General features: G+C 68.7%; 4 protein-coding genes across 4 annotated transcripts; 2 read left to right on the top strand and 2 right to left on the bottom strand.

The window, feature by feature from the left end:
• Positions 1-422: 422 nt before the first annotated feature.
• On the top strand, positions 423-6,112 carry FA09DRAFT_329992 (hypothetical protein). The gene is made up of 2 exons (XM_025742423.1): positions 423-1,587; positions 1,718-6,112. Exons 1-2 carry the CDS (start codon positions 486-488, stop codon positions 5,905-5,907), a joined length of 5,292 nt encoding a protein of 1,763 aa, XP_025598113.1. The 5' UTR covers positions 423-485; the 3' UTR covers positions 5,908-6,112.
• On the bottom strand, positions 5,951-8,020 carry FA09DRAFT_329991 (hypothetical protein). The gene is made up of 4 exons (XM_025742422.1): positions 7,610-8,020; positions 6,586-7,545; positions 6,282-6,530; positions 5,951-6,225 (listed from the first exon to the last, which is right to left on the bottom strand). Exons 1-4 carry the CDS (start codon positions 7,991-7,993, stop codon positions 6,016-6,018), a joined length of 1,803 nt encoding a protein of 600 aa, XP_025598112.1. The 5' UTR covers positions 7,994-8,020; the 3' UTR covers positions 5,951-6,015.
• A 173-nt stretch (positions 8,021-8,193) lies between these two features.
• Positions 8,194-10,584, top strand: FA09DRAFT_360655 (hypothetical protein). Its single transcript, XM_025745255.1, has 2 exons — positions 8,194-8,742; positions 8,814-10,584. The coding sequence occupies exons 1-2, from the start codon at positions 8,273-8,275 to the stop codon at positions 10,432-10,434; spliced, it is 2,091 nt and encodes a 696-aa protein (XP_025598111.1). The 5' UTR covers positions 8,194-8,272; the 3' UTR covers positions 10,435-10,584.
• FA09DRAFT_329989 (hypothetical protein) lies at positions 10,455-15,345 on the bottom strand. The gene is made up of 3 exons (XM_025742421.1): positions 15,094-15,345; positions 14,698-15,042; positions 10,455-14,647 (listed from the first exon to the last, which is right to left on the bottom strand). Exons 1-3 carry the CDS (start codon positions 15,233-15,235, stop codon positions 10,767-10,769), a joined length of 4,368 nt encoding a protein of 1,455 aa, XP_025598110.1. The 5' UTR covers positions 15,236-15,345; the 3' UTR covers positions 10,455-10,766.
• Positions 15,346-15,395: the final 50 nt, after the last annotated feature.

Below are 15,395 nucleotides of genomic sequence, written 5' to 3'. Positions count from 1 at the left end.
TCATGTGCATCTTGGCCTGAGAATGTTACCGTGAGGGCAGAGAGAGAGGTAGGAGAGGGTGCCGCCCTCCGCATCGCGGACGGTGGACGCGGCGCACCGCGCTGGGCCCATACGCCGGGTGAGCCGCGCCGCCTTCGCGCTGTGTGTGCTTCGTTGCAGGCCGTGCTGCTCTGCGTTTCATGCCAAAATCCGCGCCTGTAGAGTGCCAACTTTTGACTACCTCTTCCATCAGGCTCGCCCTCTCATCGCAGGGCAGGGAGGTTGCGAGGGCCTGGAGCGGCGGCCAGCCACACGAACAAGGCAGCGCCGCGCGCTTGCTGTTGGCAGCAGTCGCACGCGGCGCGCGCCGTGCCGCGCCGCCCGGGCCATGCTCGGTCGGTGGACCCGCGACAGCAAGCTGGCTTGGCAGCATCCACCGGGCACGCGACCTTCTCGGCTCCATCCACATACCCCTCTCGCCCTCGTGCATCCATCACTGCTGCCGCATGCCCGGCGCCTCAAGGCCACACGCCGCTGCTGGCGCGGCCGAGGGCGCGTCGGCGGCTGCTGCCGGCACGCCTCCACTGGACGGGCAGCGCAACGGCACGCCGTCTCGCCTGCCCGGGCTCGACGTGGAGCCCGACGAGCCACGCACGCCGCTGCAGGCAAAGTTCAGCAGCGGCAGCATCCGGCACGATGCCGCCATGATCACGCCCGCACGCTCGCTGCGCTCCGTCGACTCGTCGCAGACGCTCTTCGGGCACGCATCCATCCTCACTTCCTCGAGCTCCTCGTCCGACTCGGAGAACATGCACTTCGACGCAGCCACCTACCCTAGGCGCCTGCGCGCTGCGCTTGGGTCCGAGAATGGCTCGGATGACGAGGCGGAGAAGCGCAACGGTGCCGCAGGAAGCGACGACGAAGAGGAGAGCTTCCAGTACCCGCATCCGCCGCCAGCCGGCGACGCCAGCGAGCTGCCGGAGCGCTCGCTGCTCAGCCCCGCCGCCTTCTCGACCACATCCTCGCGGCGCTCTTCGATGCTCGGTGCTCGGTCCGGAGAGCATCCGCGCAGGCCCTCAGCCTACCCGGTGCTGTCGCGGCTGCGCGCCTCGGCGCTCGAGCCAGATCTGGGAGAGAAGCGCAGCATAGCACACAGCCGCGCCTCGAGCTACAGCGCCAGCATGCCCTCGTCGAGCGCACACGGTCTCGCGCCGCCGAGCTTGGCTGCACTGCGCTCCTCGTCGCGTACCAGCATCGCATCACAGCCCTCCAAGCGGGCGCGGGCCTTCCCGTATGGCCCAGGCGCGCGGCTGCCCTCGCACGCCGAGGCAGACATGCAAGGGCGCGCTGCGAACGTGCACGAGGGCGACGGCGCCATCGCCTCTGGCTCGACATCCAGCTTGCCATCTGTGCGGCCCGGCGCGCCCTTTCGCTGGGCAGTGCTCTCGGTGCCAGACGCCGACGCGGAGCGCCGCAAGAGGAGAGGGACGGCGCTGGCGGTGCGAGGCGGGCGCGTAGCTCGCGGCAACGACGCGGGCTTGGTGGAGCTGTGTCCTGTGACTGGCGCGAGGAGAGCGGAAGAGGTGCTGCGCATCGGCAAAGGCGAACGTGAGTCTGCAGCTTCCAGTAGGGCGGATGAGGGCTGTGCAGAGCACTGCTTCACGCAGTGGAGAAGCGGGGGCCAGGCTGTGTGCTCTGGCACGGCAGCTCGGGTTCTGACTGACTCGTGCTGCTGCAGCATCACCGTACGGCGTCGTCTCGGCTCTGGCCTTCTCGTCCGACCACACCTTTATCGCTGTGGGCCACGACACGGGCCACATCCTGCTGTTCGACCTGGCGCGGCCCGCAACGCCGGCGCGCCATGTGCCGCCAGTCGAGGCAGCGGCTGTGCGTGCTGGGCGCAAAGAGGGCCACCTGGTTGGCTCGCGCATCCTGCACCTCGGCTTCGTCGGCGCACGGCATACCGCCATCGTCAGTGCCGACGAGCACGGCCTCTCCTTCTTCCATGCCCTCGGCAAGATCCTCGGCGTGTCGTCCAACGACACGCTGCGCATTCTAGGCCGGTATCCCGACGTGCCTCCCTCGCCGGCTGAAAAGGACGCTGCCGACGAAGCGCCAGACACTCCATCGCCGCGCCCACCGCCCTCACGCAGGTCGATCGTGCTGGCAATGGCGCCGCTGCCGCTCGGCCCCAGCGCCCACTTTGCCGATCAGTTTCAGTTTGTGGCGCTGCTCACGCCCGCCAAGCTCGTCGTGGTCGGCCTCAAGCCAACTGCACGCACGTGGTATCGCCGCCTGGCGCCGGTGCCAGATCGCAGCTCTCCAGATGCTGCACCTCGCTCTGGCGCCACGTCACCGCTCGCACCTGCGCCGCCAGATGCTGGCTCTGTCGAGACAGTCGTCAGCGGCGTGCTTGCCTGGTTTCCCGCTGCGCCCACTTCTGCCAACGCCCCCTCGAGCGCGCCGTCTGGCGAGACAGAGCCCGTGCTGGCGTACTCCTTCGGGCGGCAGCTCTTCTTTTTGCGCCTGGCCAAGATCCGCGTGGCGGACCGCAGCGCCGGGCGCGAGCCGACGTACCGCAACGAGCTCGAGATGCGGGAAGAGCAGGGCTACGAGCACCACGAGATGATCGCGGCGCTGCAGTGGCTCAGTCACGAGCATCTCATCCTGCTCGACTACGCCGGCTCGCTCTCCCTCTTCTCGCTCCGCGCACGCAAGTGCGTCTCGTCACACTTCCTGCCGCAGGCGATCCCGCCACTGGTGCGCCACGACTTCGGCGCGCCCCTTGCGCTCAAAACCGCAGGGGGAGCCGCCACGCGCCTGGCGCCATTCGTCTCGCAGAGCGTGCAGACGCACAAGGGCCAGGTGTACCTCCTCTCAGCGCAAGACGTGCTGGTCGGCACGCCGCAGACATGGGCAGACCATCTGCTCACGCTCGTCGCGGGCGGTGACGTTCTCTCTGCGATCGACTTGGGCACCGCGTACTACAACGGCGCCGCGCCAGAAGGCACACTCGGGCTTCCCGAAGAGCGCGAGGCGCAGAAGCAAGTCGTCGGCGTCAAGGTGCGGGAGCTCATGCGTGCTGCAGTGCAGTGGGCCTTCTCGCCCGAGCGCCTGACGGACTCGACACACGTCACTCCCGATGGACGCGGCGTCGATCGCACGCAGCTGTTTGAGGGCATGGCGCGCTCCTGCGCCGAGGCGTGCCTCGCGCTGCAGGATCTCGACTTTCTCTTCGGCGACGTGTACGATGCCTTTGCCGACGCCGGCATCGAGTCGCTCTTCGTCGAGCAGATCGAGACGTACATTGTGTCGGGGCGCATCCGCACGCTGCCCGTCGCCGTGGTGCAGCGTCTCGTCCACTTCCGCAAGTCGCGCGAGGAGTACGAGCTGGCGGAGCGCGTCATCTGGCACGTCGATCCCATGTGCCTCGATCTCGACCAGGCGCTGTCGCTCTGCCTCGAGCGCGGACTCTTCGACGCGCTCATCTACGTCTACACGGCTGCGCTGCAGGACTACCTCTCGCCTGTCGTCGAGCTGCTAGCTGTTCTTCGGCGCGTGCTCGACAGGGCGGAGGGCACAGAGCCAGAAGCGCCGAGCGACGCGCGCGACGAGGCGATGATGGAGCACGAGGAGGTCGAGGTGTACAAGATCTTCTCATACCTCTCAGTGGCGCTCACGGGCGGCGCATACCCGAGCCAGGAGCCGTTGCCGGCCGAGCAGGCCCTGCGCGCCAAGTCGTCGCTGTGGACCTTCCTTCTGTCCGGCAGAACAGTGGTGTGGCCGGATGGGCCCGGCGGCGAGCGCATCTATACCACGCACGATCGTGCCGAGCCGACATACCCCTACTTGCGCCTGCTGCTGCGCTTCGACTCCGAGGCGCTGCTGGACGCACTCGACGTGGCGTTTGAGGACGCCTATCTCGACGATGACGACTCGACTGGCGTGGTGACGCGTCAGCTGATCGTCTCGGTGCTCCTCGAGCTCATCGACGAAGCTGCGTCCGGCGAGGCGCTCGCTCGACTGCCTCAGAGCGCCGCAACGTTCGCACAGCTCTTTGTCGCGCGCAACGCACCGAAATACCCGCAATTTGTCAAGCTCTCGGCCTTGGAGCTGCGCAGGCTGCTGACTGCACTGGCAGTCAACACGGATGCAGCGTCACACGAGGACCGACAGCTTGCTGTCGAATGTCTGCTGTCGGCATTCCGCCCCGAGCACACCGAAGACCTGCTGCAGACCTTCGAGCAGGCTGGCTTCTACCGCATCCTGCAGTCGGCCTATCGCTCTGCGGGCCGCTGGGACCGCCTTGTGACGATGATCATCCGCGACGCTAGCGGCGCGCACGACACTTTTGCGCAGCTGCAGGAGGTGCTAAGCCAAGCCTCGCGACGCAAGGATCGCTCGGTCTATGATGAGCAGCTTGGCCCATTGATCGTCGACGCTGCGCCGCAGCTCGTCGAGGCTGATGCGGAGCGAGCAGTCCAGCTCATCGCGCGCTTCTTCCCGGCACGCCACGATGCAGTGCTCGCGCGTCTGGGCGACGTCAAGCCACTGCAGCTGGCCTATCTGCACGCCTGCCTGTCACCTGCTCAGGCGGAAGCTGGTGATGCCCACTCGGCGGCCCTTGACAGTCAGCTGGGCACCGAGTCACGGAGCCTCTTCATCTCGTTGCTTGCGGCACAAGAGCCGTGGGCGGTCGTGCGCAACCTCGACGCCCGGCCAAAGGACTACTTCGACCTCGACGACGTCACTGAGGTCTGCGAGGCCGAGGGCTGCTACGACGCCGTGCTGTGGGCGCTGGACCGAGCCGGCAAGCAGCAAGAGGCGTTCCAGGCGCTCGACCGGCTGCTCGCGACGCAGGCACTGGTGCTGCGCGCCGACGACGCAGAGGACGAGAACGGCGTGCTCTCCGCCGACGCACAGGATGCCATCGAGCAGACTCGCTTGCTGACGCACATGGCGGTGCGTCTCTGCACCGAGAGCGCCGCCTCGCAAGCCGGCGAGAGCTGGTTCCGCGTGTTGCGCTCGCTCGTCGGGCTGGTGCACAGTGTTGCCTCTACGGCTGCCGATGCCGAGGCAGGCGCAGCACATGGCAGCGCATCGCTCGTCTTCGCGCGCGAGCTGGTGCAGGAGACGCTCGTGGCGCTCATCTCCTCCAACGCTGCCGAGCACATCTCGCCGCCTGCGCTCTTCCGGCGCCTCGTCGACGACGGCGATGCGCAGGGACGATACTACGCCGAGGTGCGCTCGGTCGTCGACGGCCTGATGAGCGCCTACCGCCTGCGCGTCGACGTGCTCGGCCTCACGCACAAGCTCGTTGAGCGCGATGTCTACGGCGCGCTCTCGGATCTGACCCGCAAGCGACAGCGAGGTTGGCGTCCAGCCAGCGCAGCAGCACGGTGCCAAGGATGCCACATGGCGCTGTTTGGCGCCGCCGCCGCCGCCGAGGCTGCCTCTGGCGTCACTCAAGCCCGTCTGCCATACGCCGCAGCAGAACCAATGTCGCGCTCGCTCTCGGCGCCCGGCACGCCGTTGCGGCCCGAGCTGATGCGGCGCAAGTCGAGCATCGCCGCCGAGCTTCCTGCAGCCCGGCCTGCCAGCCCTTTTCTGCAGCCGGCCGTCTCGCCGCGGCCCGACAAGGGCAAGGGCGTGGCTCGACCGCTCGGCTACGACACGGATGAGGGTCCCGCTGCAGACGGCTACTTTGCGCCGACGCCGCTTGCGCCCTTGTCGCCACCGGACGAGGAAGGCCCACGCTCGAGCGTCAACTGGACGATTCCGCCGCGCCTCGAGGTTACGGATGGTCGTGGGGACGACTCCTCGTACGCACAGACCGAGGAGGAGGAGCGCGATGAGGCTATCCTCTTGCTCGCTGGCGGACAGGGCTGGCACCGACGCTGCGCGCCTGCTGCGCTGCTGGCCGTCTGAGAATGTCACCGCTTCTCACGACTCTTTGTCCTGGCTGCAAATTGCGAGAGAAAGGTGTGACATTACGACCGCGAGACGAGTGAGACTGAGAATGCGCGAGATGGAGCCCTACCGCCGCAGCGGCTGCATAGGCGTCTGCTGCGGCGTGTGCACGCCGTGGCGCGGCTGCCCTTGCGGCGGCATCATGCCACCGGCGCCGCCGGGCCGGCCCTGCGGCGGCATGCTGCCCATGCCGGGCGCCGGGCCCGTGACGGGCAGTGCCGGCTGGCTCTGCAGGCCCTGCAGCCTCTCGGCGTAGCGAGCTGACTCGTGCACGATCTGAGAGGCGACGTCAGCATGTCGGCAAGGCTACACGCGTCACATGGAAAACTCACGACTGCCTCATCAACCCACTTGCCCTTGAACGTCTCAGCGCGCCGCATTTCCTCGTCGCCGATGCCAGCGCCCACGCCTGCGCCGCCGCCCGCCGCTGCACCGGCGATCTGCGCGCCCAGTACAATGTCCAGATCGCGACTCTGGCTCGCCAGCCAGCTGCGCAGGTGCGCCTGCGGCGACTGAGCGAACGTGGCGAGGAAGTCGCGCGCCAGCGCGTGCGTGTGCAGCGAAGCACTGGCTTGTGCGATCTGCGTACGAGTCAGCGCTGCAACGTCATTCCCGTCGCCTTGCATGCGAACTCACCCGGTCGTCAAGCTCTGCGATCTCGGCAGCCGCCTCTCCGGCGGGCTCAAACGCATCCATGACCTTTTCACGCGCCTTGCGCGTGGCCCAGTCATCGAGGTCGAGCTCGATGTCATAGGCCGTCTGGTGCTTGTGCTCCGCAACGTCGGTGCGGATCCAGTACTCGAGCACGATGGGCTGAGCAGGGTGCAGATGCCGGTTGATCACCTCCGGCACGTGGTGGAAGGCAATGCGCTCCGTCTTGAAGATGCGTCCCAATGCCTCGTCGCAGCGAATGTAGCGCCGGTCATTCTCGTCAAGCAGCGAACGTGCCTTGACGTAGCCCCAGAGCGCAGCAATGATGCCGGCGCGCGTCTCCTCGCGCACGTCCAGCAGCGCCGCGAGCTCGGGCGCAAGAGCGTAGCGCTCCGGCGTGTGGGCGGGGTAAAGCACGATACGCGCCTTGACGGGACTGCTGCCGCTGCGCTTGATCTCCAGACCATCGAGCGACGGCTCGCCCGCCGAGACCAGCGGCGGCTCTCCAGTGCCAGCCGGGCCCGTCGCAGCCGAAGCGCGATCAGGCAGCGCCGTCTGCATTGGCCGGTGCCACTCGACGATGTTGCTCTGTGCCGGGTAGAGCGCCGCGTCGCGCTGCAGCTCCACCACGACGGTGCGCACCAGATTGGAGAAGCGCTGAGCGCCAGCACGCGCGGCGGCAGCGGTGGCTGCCTGCGACGAAGCGGCGCGGGAACGGAAGGCTGGCTCCATGAGCCGACCCTCGATGCGCAGCGTCCACGAAGGGATCTTGTCGTCGCCGCTGCCGGTTGTCGCAGCGGCGGCGGCTGCCTTGGCGGCCTCGCCCTCTCCCTCGGCTGCATCACCATCAGCACCCTCCGCTGCAGCGGGCGCGTCGGCATCGTCGCGCTGGAACGTCTGGTTGGCGCACGTGTTGGAGAGGAAGATGCGCAGCGTGCGCTTCATCTGCAAGGGCACACCGGCGGTCAGTCGCCGTGCGATGGACATCTGCGTCTCTCTCCGGCCTCACCTTTGGCGTGCGGCTGAGCGAGTCGCCGACCTCTGCGCGCTTGCGTGCAACGGTCCAGTCGACGGCGCGCTCGATGCGCAGCAGGTCGGCATACATGGCGCTCTCGGGCACGACGCGCGCCAGGCTGGGCGGCAGAGCGCGGCTGGTGGGGCGACCGCGCTTGGCAGCACGCAGCGAGGCGGCATCGGCGCTGAGGCCGTCGGCGGCCGCTCGCTTGCGGCTGGCAGCCAGCGCGGCGGCGGCGGCAGCACTGGACGGCCCTGAGGCAGCGGCGGCGGACGGACGCGCGGCGGCCGAGGGCATGGGCGCGTATGGCCGCGACGAGGGCGTGCCGCTGCCGGGCGGCGGCGCCTGGCGAGTGCCGGGCTGCGGAGCGTACGACATGGGCGGCGTGGAGAGCGTAGAGCGGAGAGCAGCGTCGGAGGTCAAGGCACGGCGCGCGACCTTCGAGCGCGCGTCGCGGTCTGGCTGGTGGGAGCGCGACCAGCTGCTCCCACGCCCCACGTGACGAGCCTCCCGCGAGGCGGTGCCGAATTCTTGCCCATGCTCCACTTCCAGCAGCCTCTCCTCTTGCCTCGTCTTCTCCACCACGCCCTTACCTTTCCACCCTCGCTCTCCTCATCGCTCTTCAATTCGCCAGCTGCCCAGCTGCAGCACGCCGTGATGGCCTCGTGGGGCCGCTCCAGCGCCGCCTTTCCCTCACAGGCCGCGGCCAACCCACATGTCTCCTCCTCGCGCGGCGCCGGCCCATCTCGCGGCCGCGGCTCTGGGCGCGGCGGCGGCGGCGGCAGCAGCGGCCGAGGCGGTGCCCGCGGCGGGCGTGGCGGACATCGAGGCGCTCCGCGGCGACGAGACAACGACGACGATGACGACGAGGTGCCTGTCTTCCAGCACGGCCGCAGCGGCGCTCTCGTCTGCGGCCACGCTGAAGGCGCAGAGCCGTGTGGTTGGCGCAGCGACGACGCAACGGCAATGACGCTGCATCGCGCCGACAGGCATCTGATCCTTCCGCCAGGCGGAAGAGAAGAGCTGGAGCGTATCGATCCAATTGCCAAAGAGGAGCGGAAAGAGCGGATGAAGAAGGAGCGAAGACGCGCTAGGGATGGCAGTGAAGACGAGGACGAGGAGGATGGGTGAGTTGGCATGCACAAGCATTGCAGATGCTCTGCCACAGGCAAGAACGGCGACTGACGCACAGGCGCAGTCCGGTCATCGCCGGCCTCAACATCGCCCTCTCCACGCCCGAGCTGGTGGCCATGTGGCTTCGCGAGCGCAAGAAGCGCTGGCCCTCGGCGGCCGTCGTGGCGCGCAAGCGGGAAGAGGCTTGGGATGAGGATGCGCGTGGCATGACGCGCGGACGCATGCCTGTCAAGCGGCCTCGCATCGAGGAACAGGGGAAGCCTGTGGCTGCTCCGGTTGACCCACGAGAGGCATCAAAGCCAGCACCAGAAGCAGGACTAGTGCAGCCCCCGCCGGTCGTAGCGCCTGACGCTTCCGAGGACGAGGACAGCGACGATGATGGGCCCCCCGAGGAAGCCACAAGCCGCGCACCAGCACCAGATCCGCCAGCCTCGCCGCTGAGCTCGTCAAGCAGCGTCTCTTCCGAAGACAGCGACGCGGAGAGCGAGCCGGCCGCTGTGGCCGAACCTTTGGCGCCTGCAGACGAGCCCACAGCTGCTTCCACGAGCAGTCGTGCGCCCGAAGAGACACTCGCGCGCCCTTCGGCGCCCACATGCCGCTTCTGGCTGCAAGGGCGCTGCAACTACGGCTCGCAGTGCAAGTCGCAGCATCGCGAGCCTGCGCCTGCGCCCGCTGCACGACGAGGTGCCGCTCCTGCAGCCGAGAAGCGCCGAGCCCGGCCTCGAGCGCCGCCGCCAAACCCTTTCCAGGCGCCACACGCCCTGCGCGCTCTGCTCGCCAACGAGATTTCACAGCACGTCAACTACGTGGCGCAAGTGGTGCGCTTCCTAGTCCGCAACGATGCGCTTTGCGGCGTCGAGGGCACGCCGGGAGAAGCAGAGGAGCAGCGCAAGCGGAGAGAGAAGGTGCAGATGCTCGATGAGAATGGCCAGCCGAGCGTCAAGGCAGAGGACGAGCCGATGCCAAGCGCGCCGTTGCACGACGGTGGTCTGCCGACAGTGCCTTCGACGAGCACGCCCGGTGCCGCATCACTTTTCCGCCCGCCCTCGCCTCAGCTGCGCGCTCTCGACTCGCTCTCCTATCCGCCCGAGCCGGACCCGATGATCTTCCTCGACCCGCTGCGCGCCGCAGACGTCAAGCCGTTGACGCGCGAGCAGGTGTTGAGCATCGCCACGGACGCGCCGCTCCGTGCGCTGCTCTATCCGGCCGAACAAGCGGCACTCACGCCGCATGGCACGCATCAACGCATGGCGCCGGCGCTCTGGCGTGCCCTCGAGACACTCGATGCGCTCCCCAGCGCCGCACATCGCGCCGCAGCACTCGAGCTGATCCTCGGCGTCTCTGAGCAATCGCCGCTGCACGCACATCAGCTGGGCGCGACCTACGTGCGTCCGCACGCCTCCGGCGGCAGTCGTCCCCGCGTCATCGGCGAGACAGAGCTGTTCCGTCTCGGCCTGCGCGTCTCGCCAGACGAGGTGGCAGTGCTGCGTCGGCTGGCGCAGCGCGTCAGCGAACTCGTGGGTGCCGTCGAGTTTGCGGCGCACGAGGGCGCGCCGAAGCTCGGCGCGCCGGCGCAGGACAATGACGGAGGAAGAGCGTTCAGAGATGCTCAGCGCGCCAGAGAGTACGAGCGCATGGCGCAGGAGCGCGACCTGCTGCGCAGTCTCGGCATCGATGTCGACTAATCAACCACACGACACAGCAAAGAGAATTGGGCGTGACGCAAAGTATGATTGCGAGGCGCGCTGCAGTGCGCCCTGCGGCGCATTTTGAGCATGAAGGCTTGAGTGGTGAGGTTGGTGGGGTGTAGACGCGGCAATAAGGGCGAGATGAGGAGGGGTGAGCGGAGCTCTTCAGGGCTGCCTGAAGAGGTCCTTGATGCACGGAAAGGACAAATGGGAGCATGCGAGAGGCGTGATCGGGCGGTTGAAGAAAGTCGCCCTGGGAAAGTGCAAGTCGCTACACAGAGGAAAGCGGAAGCGGAACAGATCCTCGTCCAGCGGGCCATGTTGCCAGCTCAGTGCTTGCGCCGGCCCTTCATGCCCGGCGTCGCCTTGCCCTTGCCCTTGGAGGCCGTGGCGGTGCCGCCGCCGTGGATGAAGGCGACAAGGTCGTCGAGGCTGCCCGACGACGGCACCGTGTTGCGCGACGAGGCCGTGGCGGGCGCCGGAGCGGCAGCAGCGGCAGCGGCGTCGGGCTGCTGCTGCGCGCGCTGAGCACCGACCATGTTGCCGAGGCCGGCGGGCGCGCGGCGAGCAGTGGCGTTGGCGTTGGCGATAGCGTCGCGCTCCATCTTGGCGTAGCGCACGGCCGACGTGGTGAGCGACTGCAGGAACTGCTCCGACTCCTTGGTCTGGCTGTCCTCCTTGCCGAGGCGCGCCTCGAAGACGCGGCACGCCTCCTTCTCCGTCGTGAGGGCGCTCTTGAGGTCGCCGCAGAGTGTGTGCGCCTGGCTCAGCTCGTGTGCCAGGTTGGCCGTGTGGATCGAGTCGGGGCCGTGCAGCTTGAGTGCCAGCTCGTGCGCCGAGAGGTAGATCTTCAGGCTCGGCTCGAACATGCGTGCGTTCTGCAGCGTGAGCGCAGCGTTGGTGAGCACGTTGACGAGGTCCGGGTGGTCGGGGCCGTAGAGGAGCTCGTAGAGCTGCAGCACGCGCTGCTGGCAGCGCAGCGACGCCTCGGTGTTGCCCTCGGCGCGCTCGAGCACGGAGAGGTTCTGCCACTGCGTCAGCGTCTCGGGGTGGTCGATGCCGAGCGTGCGCTCCGAGAGCGTCACGGCCTGCCGCTGGTAGCGCACGGCATTGGCGAGGCTGAGCGTCTCGTGCGGCTCGGGCGCCGCCGGCGGCTCCTTGCCCTCGAGCTGCGCCAGGCGCACGCGCTGGTCGTGCTCGACAGCCTGCAGGCTGGCAAAGTGGTGCACGATGGTGGCGAAGAGCGAGTAGCAGCGCGCGACCTCGGGGTGCACGAGGCTGTAAACCTGCTCGTGGAAGCCCATGCCCTCCATCAGCAGCTCGACGCCCATGGCACGGTCGCCGCGGCCGACACTGATGCGGCCGGCCTCGAAGGCCTCCTCGGCAAGCGAGCTCTTTGGCGTCGAGTCCTTGACGACGGGCAGCAGGTGCAGCACGTCCTCGGGCTCGAACGTCGTCGTGCGCGGCTTGCGCTCGACGCGACGAGCTTTTGGCGGCGCAGCGCTGTTGGAGCCCTTCTTCTTCTTCTTCTGCACGCCGTTGGCCGCGGCGCTGGCCGAGAGCGCCACCGTGGCAGCAGCACTGCCCTCGCCGCCCGTCGACTCGTCGGCGGAGGTGCCGTTCTGCACCGGTGCGGCGTCGAAGCTGTAGTCCTGCAGCTTGAGCTGCAGGCCGCAGCGCTGCGCCAGCTCACGCAGCAGCTGCGGCTTGCGCAACTCGCTGCTGAAGAAGGCCTCGGGCAGCTCGTAGCGGTAGCGGCGGCGCACCTCGAAGCGCACGCTCTCGACGACGCTCTCGGGCGTCAGCGCCGTCCACGCCGGCGTCTCGTTGCTCGTCGACAGCGGCGAGCGCGTCCAGACGGCCGTCGGCTGCGCTTCTCGTGCCGAGCCGAGCAGGCAGTTGAGGAAGTGCGAGACGCACGCCGGCGCCTCTGCAGCACCGACGGCGGCCAGGTTGGAGCGCAGCAGGCGCTTGCTGGCACGCAGCGCCATCTCCTGCACGGCAATGCGCTTGAAGGCGGCAACAAAGCCCTCGTAGCCGGGGCCGGCCTTGCTGAGCATGTTCTGGTCAAGCTTGTCCTTGTTCTCCGGCTCGCAGAGCTGCGCCACGTAGCCGAGGTAGCGCACGTTGATGCCGCGCACGTGCAGCTGCCGCGTCAGCGTCGAGCCGTCCTGCGCAGCGAAGAGGCCGCTGGCGACGTCGGTGACGAGGCGCGGGATGGCTGCATCGCGCAGGTAGCGCGCGGCGGCGCGCACAGCCGCCACCGAAGGCTCCGACTCGTCGGTGATGAGCGCCTTGGCCGGCGCATCGGCCGCGACGCCCTTAAACTCGACAAAGGCGTCGGGGTTGAACGCCAGCTTGAACTGCGAGGGGTCAATCGTCGGCTCGGGCGCCTTGGTGCTGGCCTCCGCCTCGCCGGCATCCGCAGCAGCCTCTGCCTTCTCCTCGCCTTCCTTCGCCTCGGCGTCGGCAGCAGGCTTCTCTGCCTCTGCCTTTGCCTCGTTCTCAGCGGTGCGCGCCGCGAGCTGCTCGCGCGCCCACTTGCGGAACTCGGCGTCGTAGTACACCTCAAGCAGCTCCTGGCGCAGCAGCGTCATGCGGTGCGGGTATGCGCCGGGTGCTGAAGCCGCGTCGCCAGTGACGAGCGGGCCGTCGATGTCACGCTCCAGCCACTCGATGTCGACGGGGTTAAGGCGCGCCAGGTCAAGCGCGTACTTGCGCCCGTCGGCGCCGCGCAGGCCCTTGGAGTCGACGCTGAGCCAGAGGTCCTTCTTCTCGCCCTCGGCGTCGGGCACCTCGTGGCGCGCCAGGTGGAGCGCCTCGGCGACCTTGCCAAAGAGCTTGTGGAAGCTGGCGTCGGTGCGGATCACCTCGGGACCCTCGACGCCGCCGTACACTACCTGCGTGTCCTCCTTGGGGTCGATCTTGCCGAGTGCGCCGGCCGGCTCGGTAGCGGCAGCGGACTCGGCCTTGGGCTTGCTCTCGGCGCCCTCCTCCAGCTCGTCCTCGTCCCGCCTCCGGAAGAGGCCGGGCACGACGCTCTGTGCGACCCAGCGCTCGCCCTTCCAGTCGACAACGACGGTGCCCAGCAGGCAGAGGCCCTCGACGTCGAGGTTGCTGAGCGCGCGGATGCCGTGCAGGTCCTTGCTGACGGCGACGTGCGCCGCCTCGTCGCCGCCCATGTGCGGGTAGATGTCGACGCCGTCGGCGCCCTTGCTGAGGAAGAGGTTGTTGCAGAGGTACATGCGCGCATCGGGCCGGTCCATCGGGTTCATCGCCTGCACCTCGCCGCCAGCGACGCGCGGCACGGCACGCACGGCGGCCAGCGTGAACTCGGCGTAGGCGCGGTTCAGCACGCGGTCGCGCACCAGACGCTCGGCAAGCGTGGCGCGCGGCAGCTCGCGCGTGCTCTGCAGCTCGTCATTCCAGTCGCGCGTGCCCTCGAGCGTGTCGGGCGACGTGGCGCCGGTGAGCAGGAAGGCCGCCTGCGAGCGCAGCGCATCGGGCGTGTGCGCATGCACGCGCGCCAGCCACGGGTGCGCCGGCAGGCAGTTGGCGATCGGCACGACGGCGTAGTAGTCGCGCTGCGAGACGGGGTCCTGGAAAAGGCGCGCAAAGTTGGCGAGGAAGAGCTTCGAGTAGCCGCAGAGAATGTCGAACAGGCTGCACGAGTAGTACGGCTCGTCGCGCGGCGACGGGTCAAAGGTGAAGGAGGTGGAGCGGTTGATGTAGAAGCCGTGCGTCGTGGCGGTGATGAAGATGTGCTCGCCCTCGAGCGTGGCGACGTGCAGGTAGAGCAGGTGGCCCTGAATGCGCAGGTAGTGCGGCGGCGGGTTCCATGGCGCCACGGCCAGCGTGCGCAGGCATGGCGCAAAGGCGCGCGGTGCCCGAGCCTGCTCAGGGATCAGGCTCGACATGGGGCTCGCCGCCCAGCCGCTCCAGTCAAGGAAGGGCGTCTTGTACTGCGCCTGCGCTGCCTCCTCGGCGGCCGACTGCTGCGCCAGCTGCGCCTTGCTCGCCTTGCCCTTCTGGGCTGCGGCGCCCGACGCCGAGGCCGCCGCCTCGCGGTGCCACAGCTCGGGGTTCTTCACGGCGTCGTGCACGCTGATGCCGCCGTCGACGCCGAGCGACGACGGATCCGCCTGGCCGCCCGAGAGCAGCTCGCGCAGGCGCTGCACGTGGGCACGCGCATCGGCCTCGTTGAAGTGGACTGCGCAGCGTGAGTGCGGCCCTCAAGGACGTTGCTGTTGCAGCACTCACCGTGGGCGACGTGGAGCTCGCGCTGCTCGCGCGGCACGTCCTTGAACACCTCGCGCAGCTCGACCCACTCGGGCACGCGCTCTCCCAGCTCCTGTGCGCCGTTGCGGGCGGCGCCGTTGGCCTTGCTGCCGCTCTGCGCTGCGGGTGCGCGGCGGAAGCAGAAGGCGCCGAGCCAGTAGCCCTCGGGGCTGTCGGTGATGGTGAGGCGCAGGTCGTTGAGCGTCTCCTGCGCCGTCACGGCCACACGCAGCGGCGACGGCACCTCGGGCAGCCCGGCGGCGGCGTCGCCCGTGGGCAGCAGTGGCCGCGCGGGTAGGTGCAGTGCCAGCTCGAACGCCTGCAGCTCTGCGCGGAGCGTCAGGAGCTGCGAATGGCGGCTCAGCGCAGGGCACTCACCGGGGTCGAGCTCCTCAGCAGCGTCCTGCTCGGCATCGGCTTGCGGCTCGGCGGCCGGCTGCTGCTGCTCGGGCTCGGCAGCGGGCACGTCGCTCGCCGGGCCCGCAGCCGGAGCGGCAGGCGCGTCGGCGGCGGTCGACATGCTGGGAGGAGGGGGTTACGCAGCGGCGCGACTCAGACGGACGCGGGCGCAGCGGAGAGAGAGGGTTGCGGCAGCGCAGGGGCGAGGAGTGCAGCTGCTGTGGTGGTAGTGCGTTCGAGGTATGCTGCTGAGGCTGCTGTCCTGCTGCTGCTGCTGACCG

Source organism: Tilletiopsis washingtonensis (genome assembly GCF_003144115.1).
Source record: "Tilletiopsis washingtonensis strain MCA 4186 unplaced genomic scaffold FA09scaffold_11, whole genome shotgun sequence".
NCBI lineage: Eukaryota > Fungi > Basidiomycota > Exobasidiomycetes > Entylomatales > Tilletiopsis > Tilletiopsis washingtonensis.
The sequence above is the reverse complement of the archived record's forward strand: the minus strand, read 5'-3'. Positions and strand labels throughout refer to the sequence as shown.

Coding starts and splice junctions, on each gene's coding strand:
- FA09DRAFT_360655 (XM_025745255.1), top strand. CDS start 8,273: ATGGCCTCGTGGGGCCGCTCCAGCGCCGCCTTTCCCTCACAGGCCGCG. Junction 8,743..8,813: donor GACGAGGACGAGGAGGATGG/GTGAGTTGGCAT, acceptor GCACAGGCGCAG/TCCGGTCATCGCCGGCCTCA.
- FA09DRAFT_329991 (XM_025742422.1), bottom strand. CDS start 7,993: ATGTCGTACGCTCCGCAGCCCGGCACTCGCCAGGCGCCGCCGCCCGGC. Junction 6,531..6,585: donor TCGCAGAGCTTGACGACCGG/GTGAGTTCGCAT, acceptor ACTCGTACGCAG/ATCGCACAAGCCAGTGCTTC. Junction 6,226..6,281: donor AGTGGGTTGATGAGGCAGTC/GTGAGTTTTCCA, acceptor GTCGCCTCTCAG/ATCGTGCACGAGTCAGCTCG.
- FA09DRAFT_329992 (XM_025742423.1), top strand. CDS start 486: ATGCCCGGCGCCTCAAGGCCACACGCCGCTGCTGGCGCGGCCGAGGGC. Junction 1,588..1,717: donor GCGCATCGGCAAAGGCGAAC/GTGAGTCTGCAG, acceptor GTGCTGCTGCAG/CATCACCGTACGGCGTCGTC.
- FA09DRAFT_329989 (XM_025742421.1), bottom strand. CDS start 15,235: ATGTCGACCGCCGCCGACGCGCCTGCCGCTCCGGCTGCGGGCCCGGCG. Junction 15,043..15,093: donor TGCTGAGGAGCTCGACCCCG/GTGAGTGCCCTG, acceptor CGCTCCGCGCAG/AGCTGCAGGCGTTCGAGCTG. Junction 14,648..14,697: donor CGAGCTCCACGTCGCCCACG/GTGAGTGCTGCA, acceptor CACGCTGCGCAG/TCCACTTCAACGAGGCCGAT.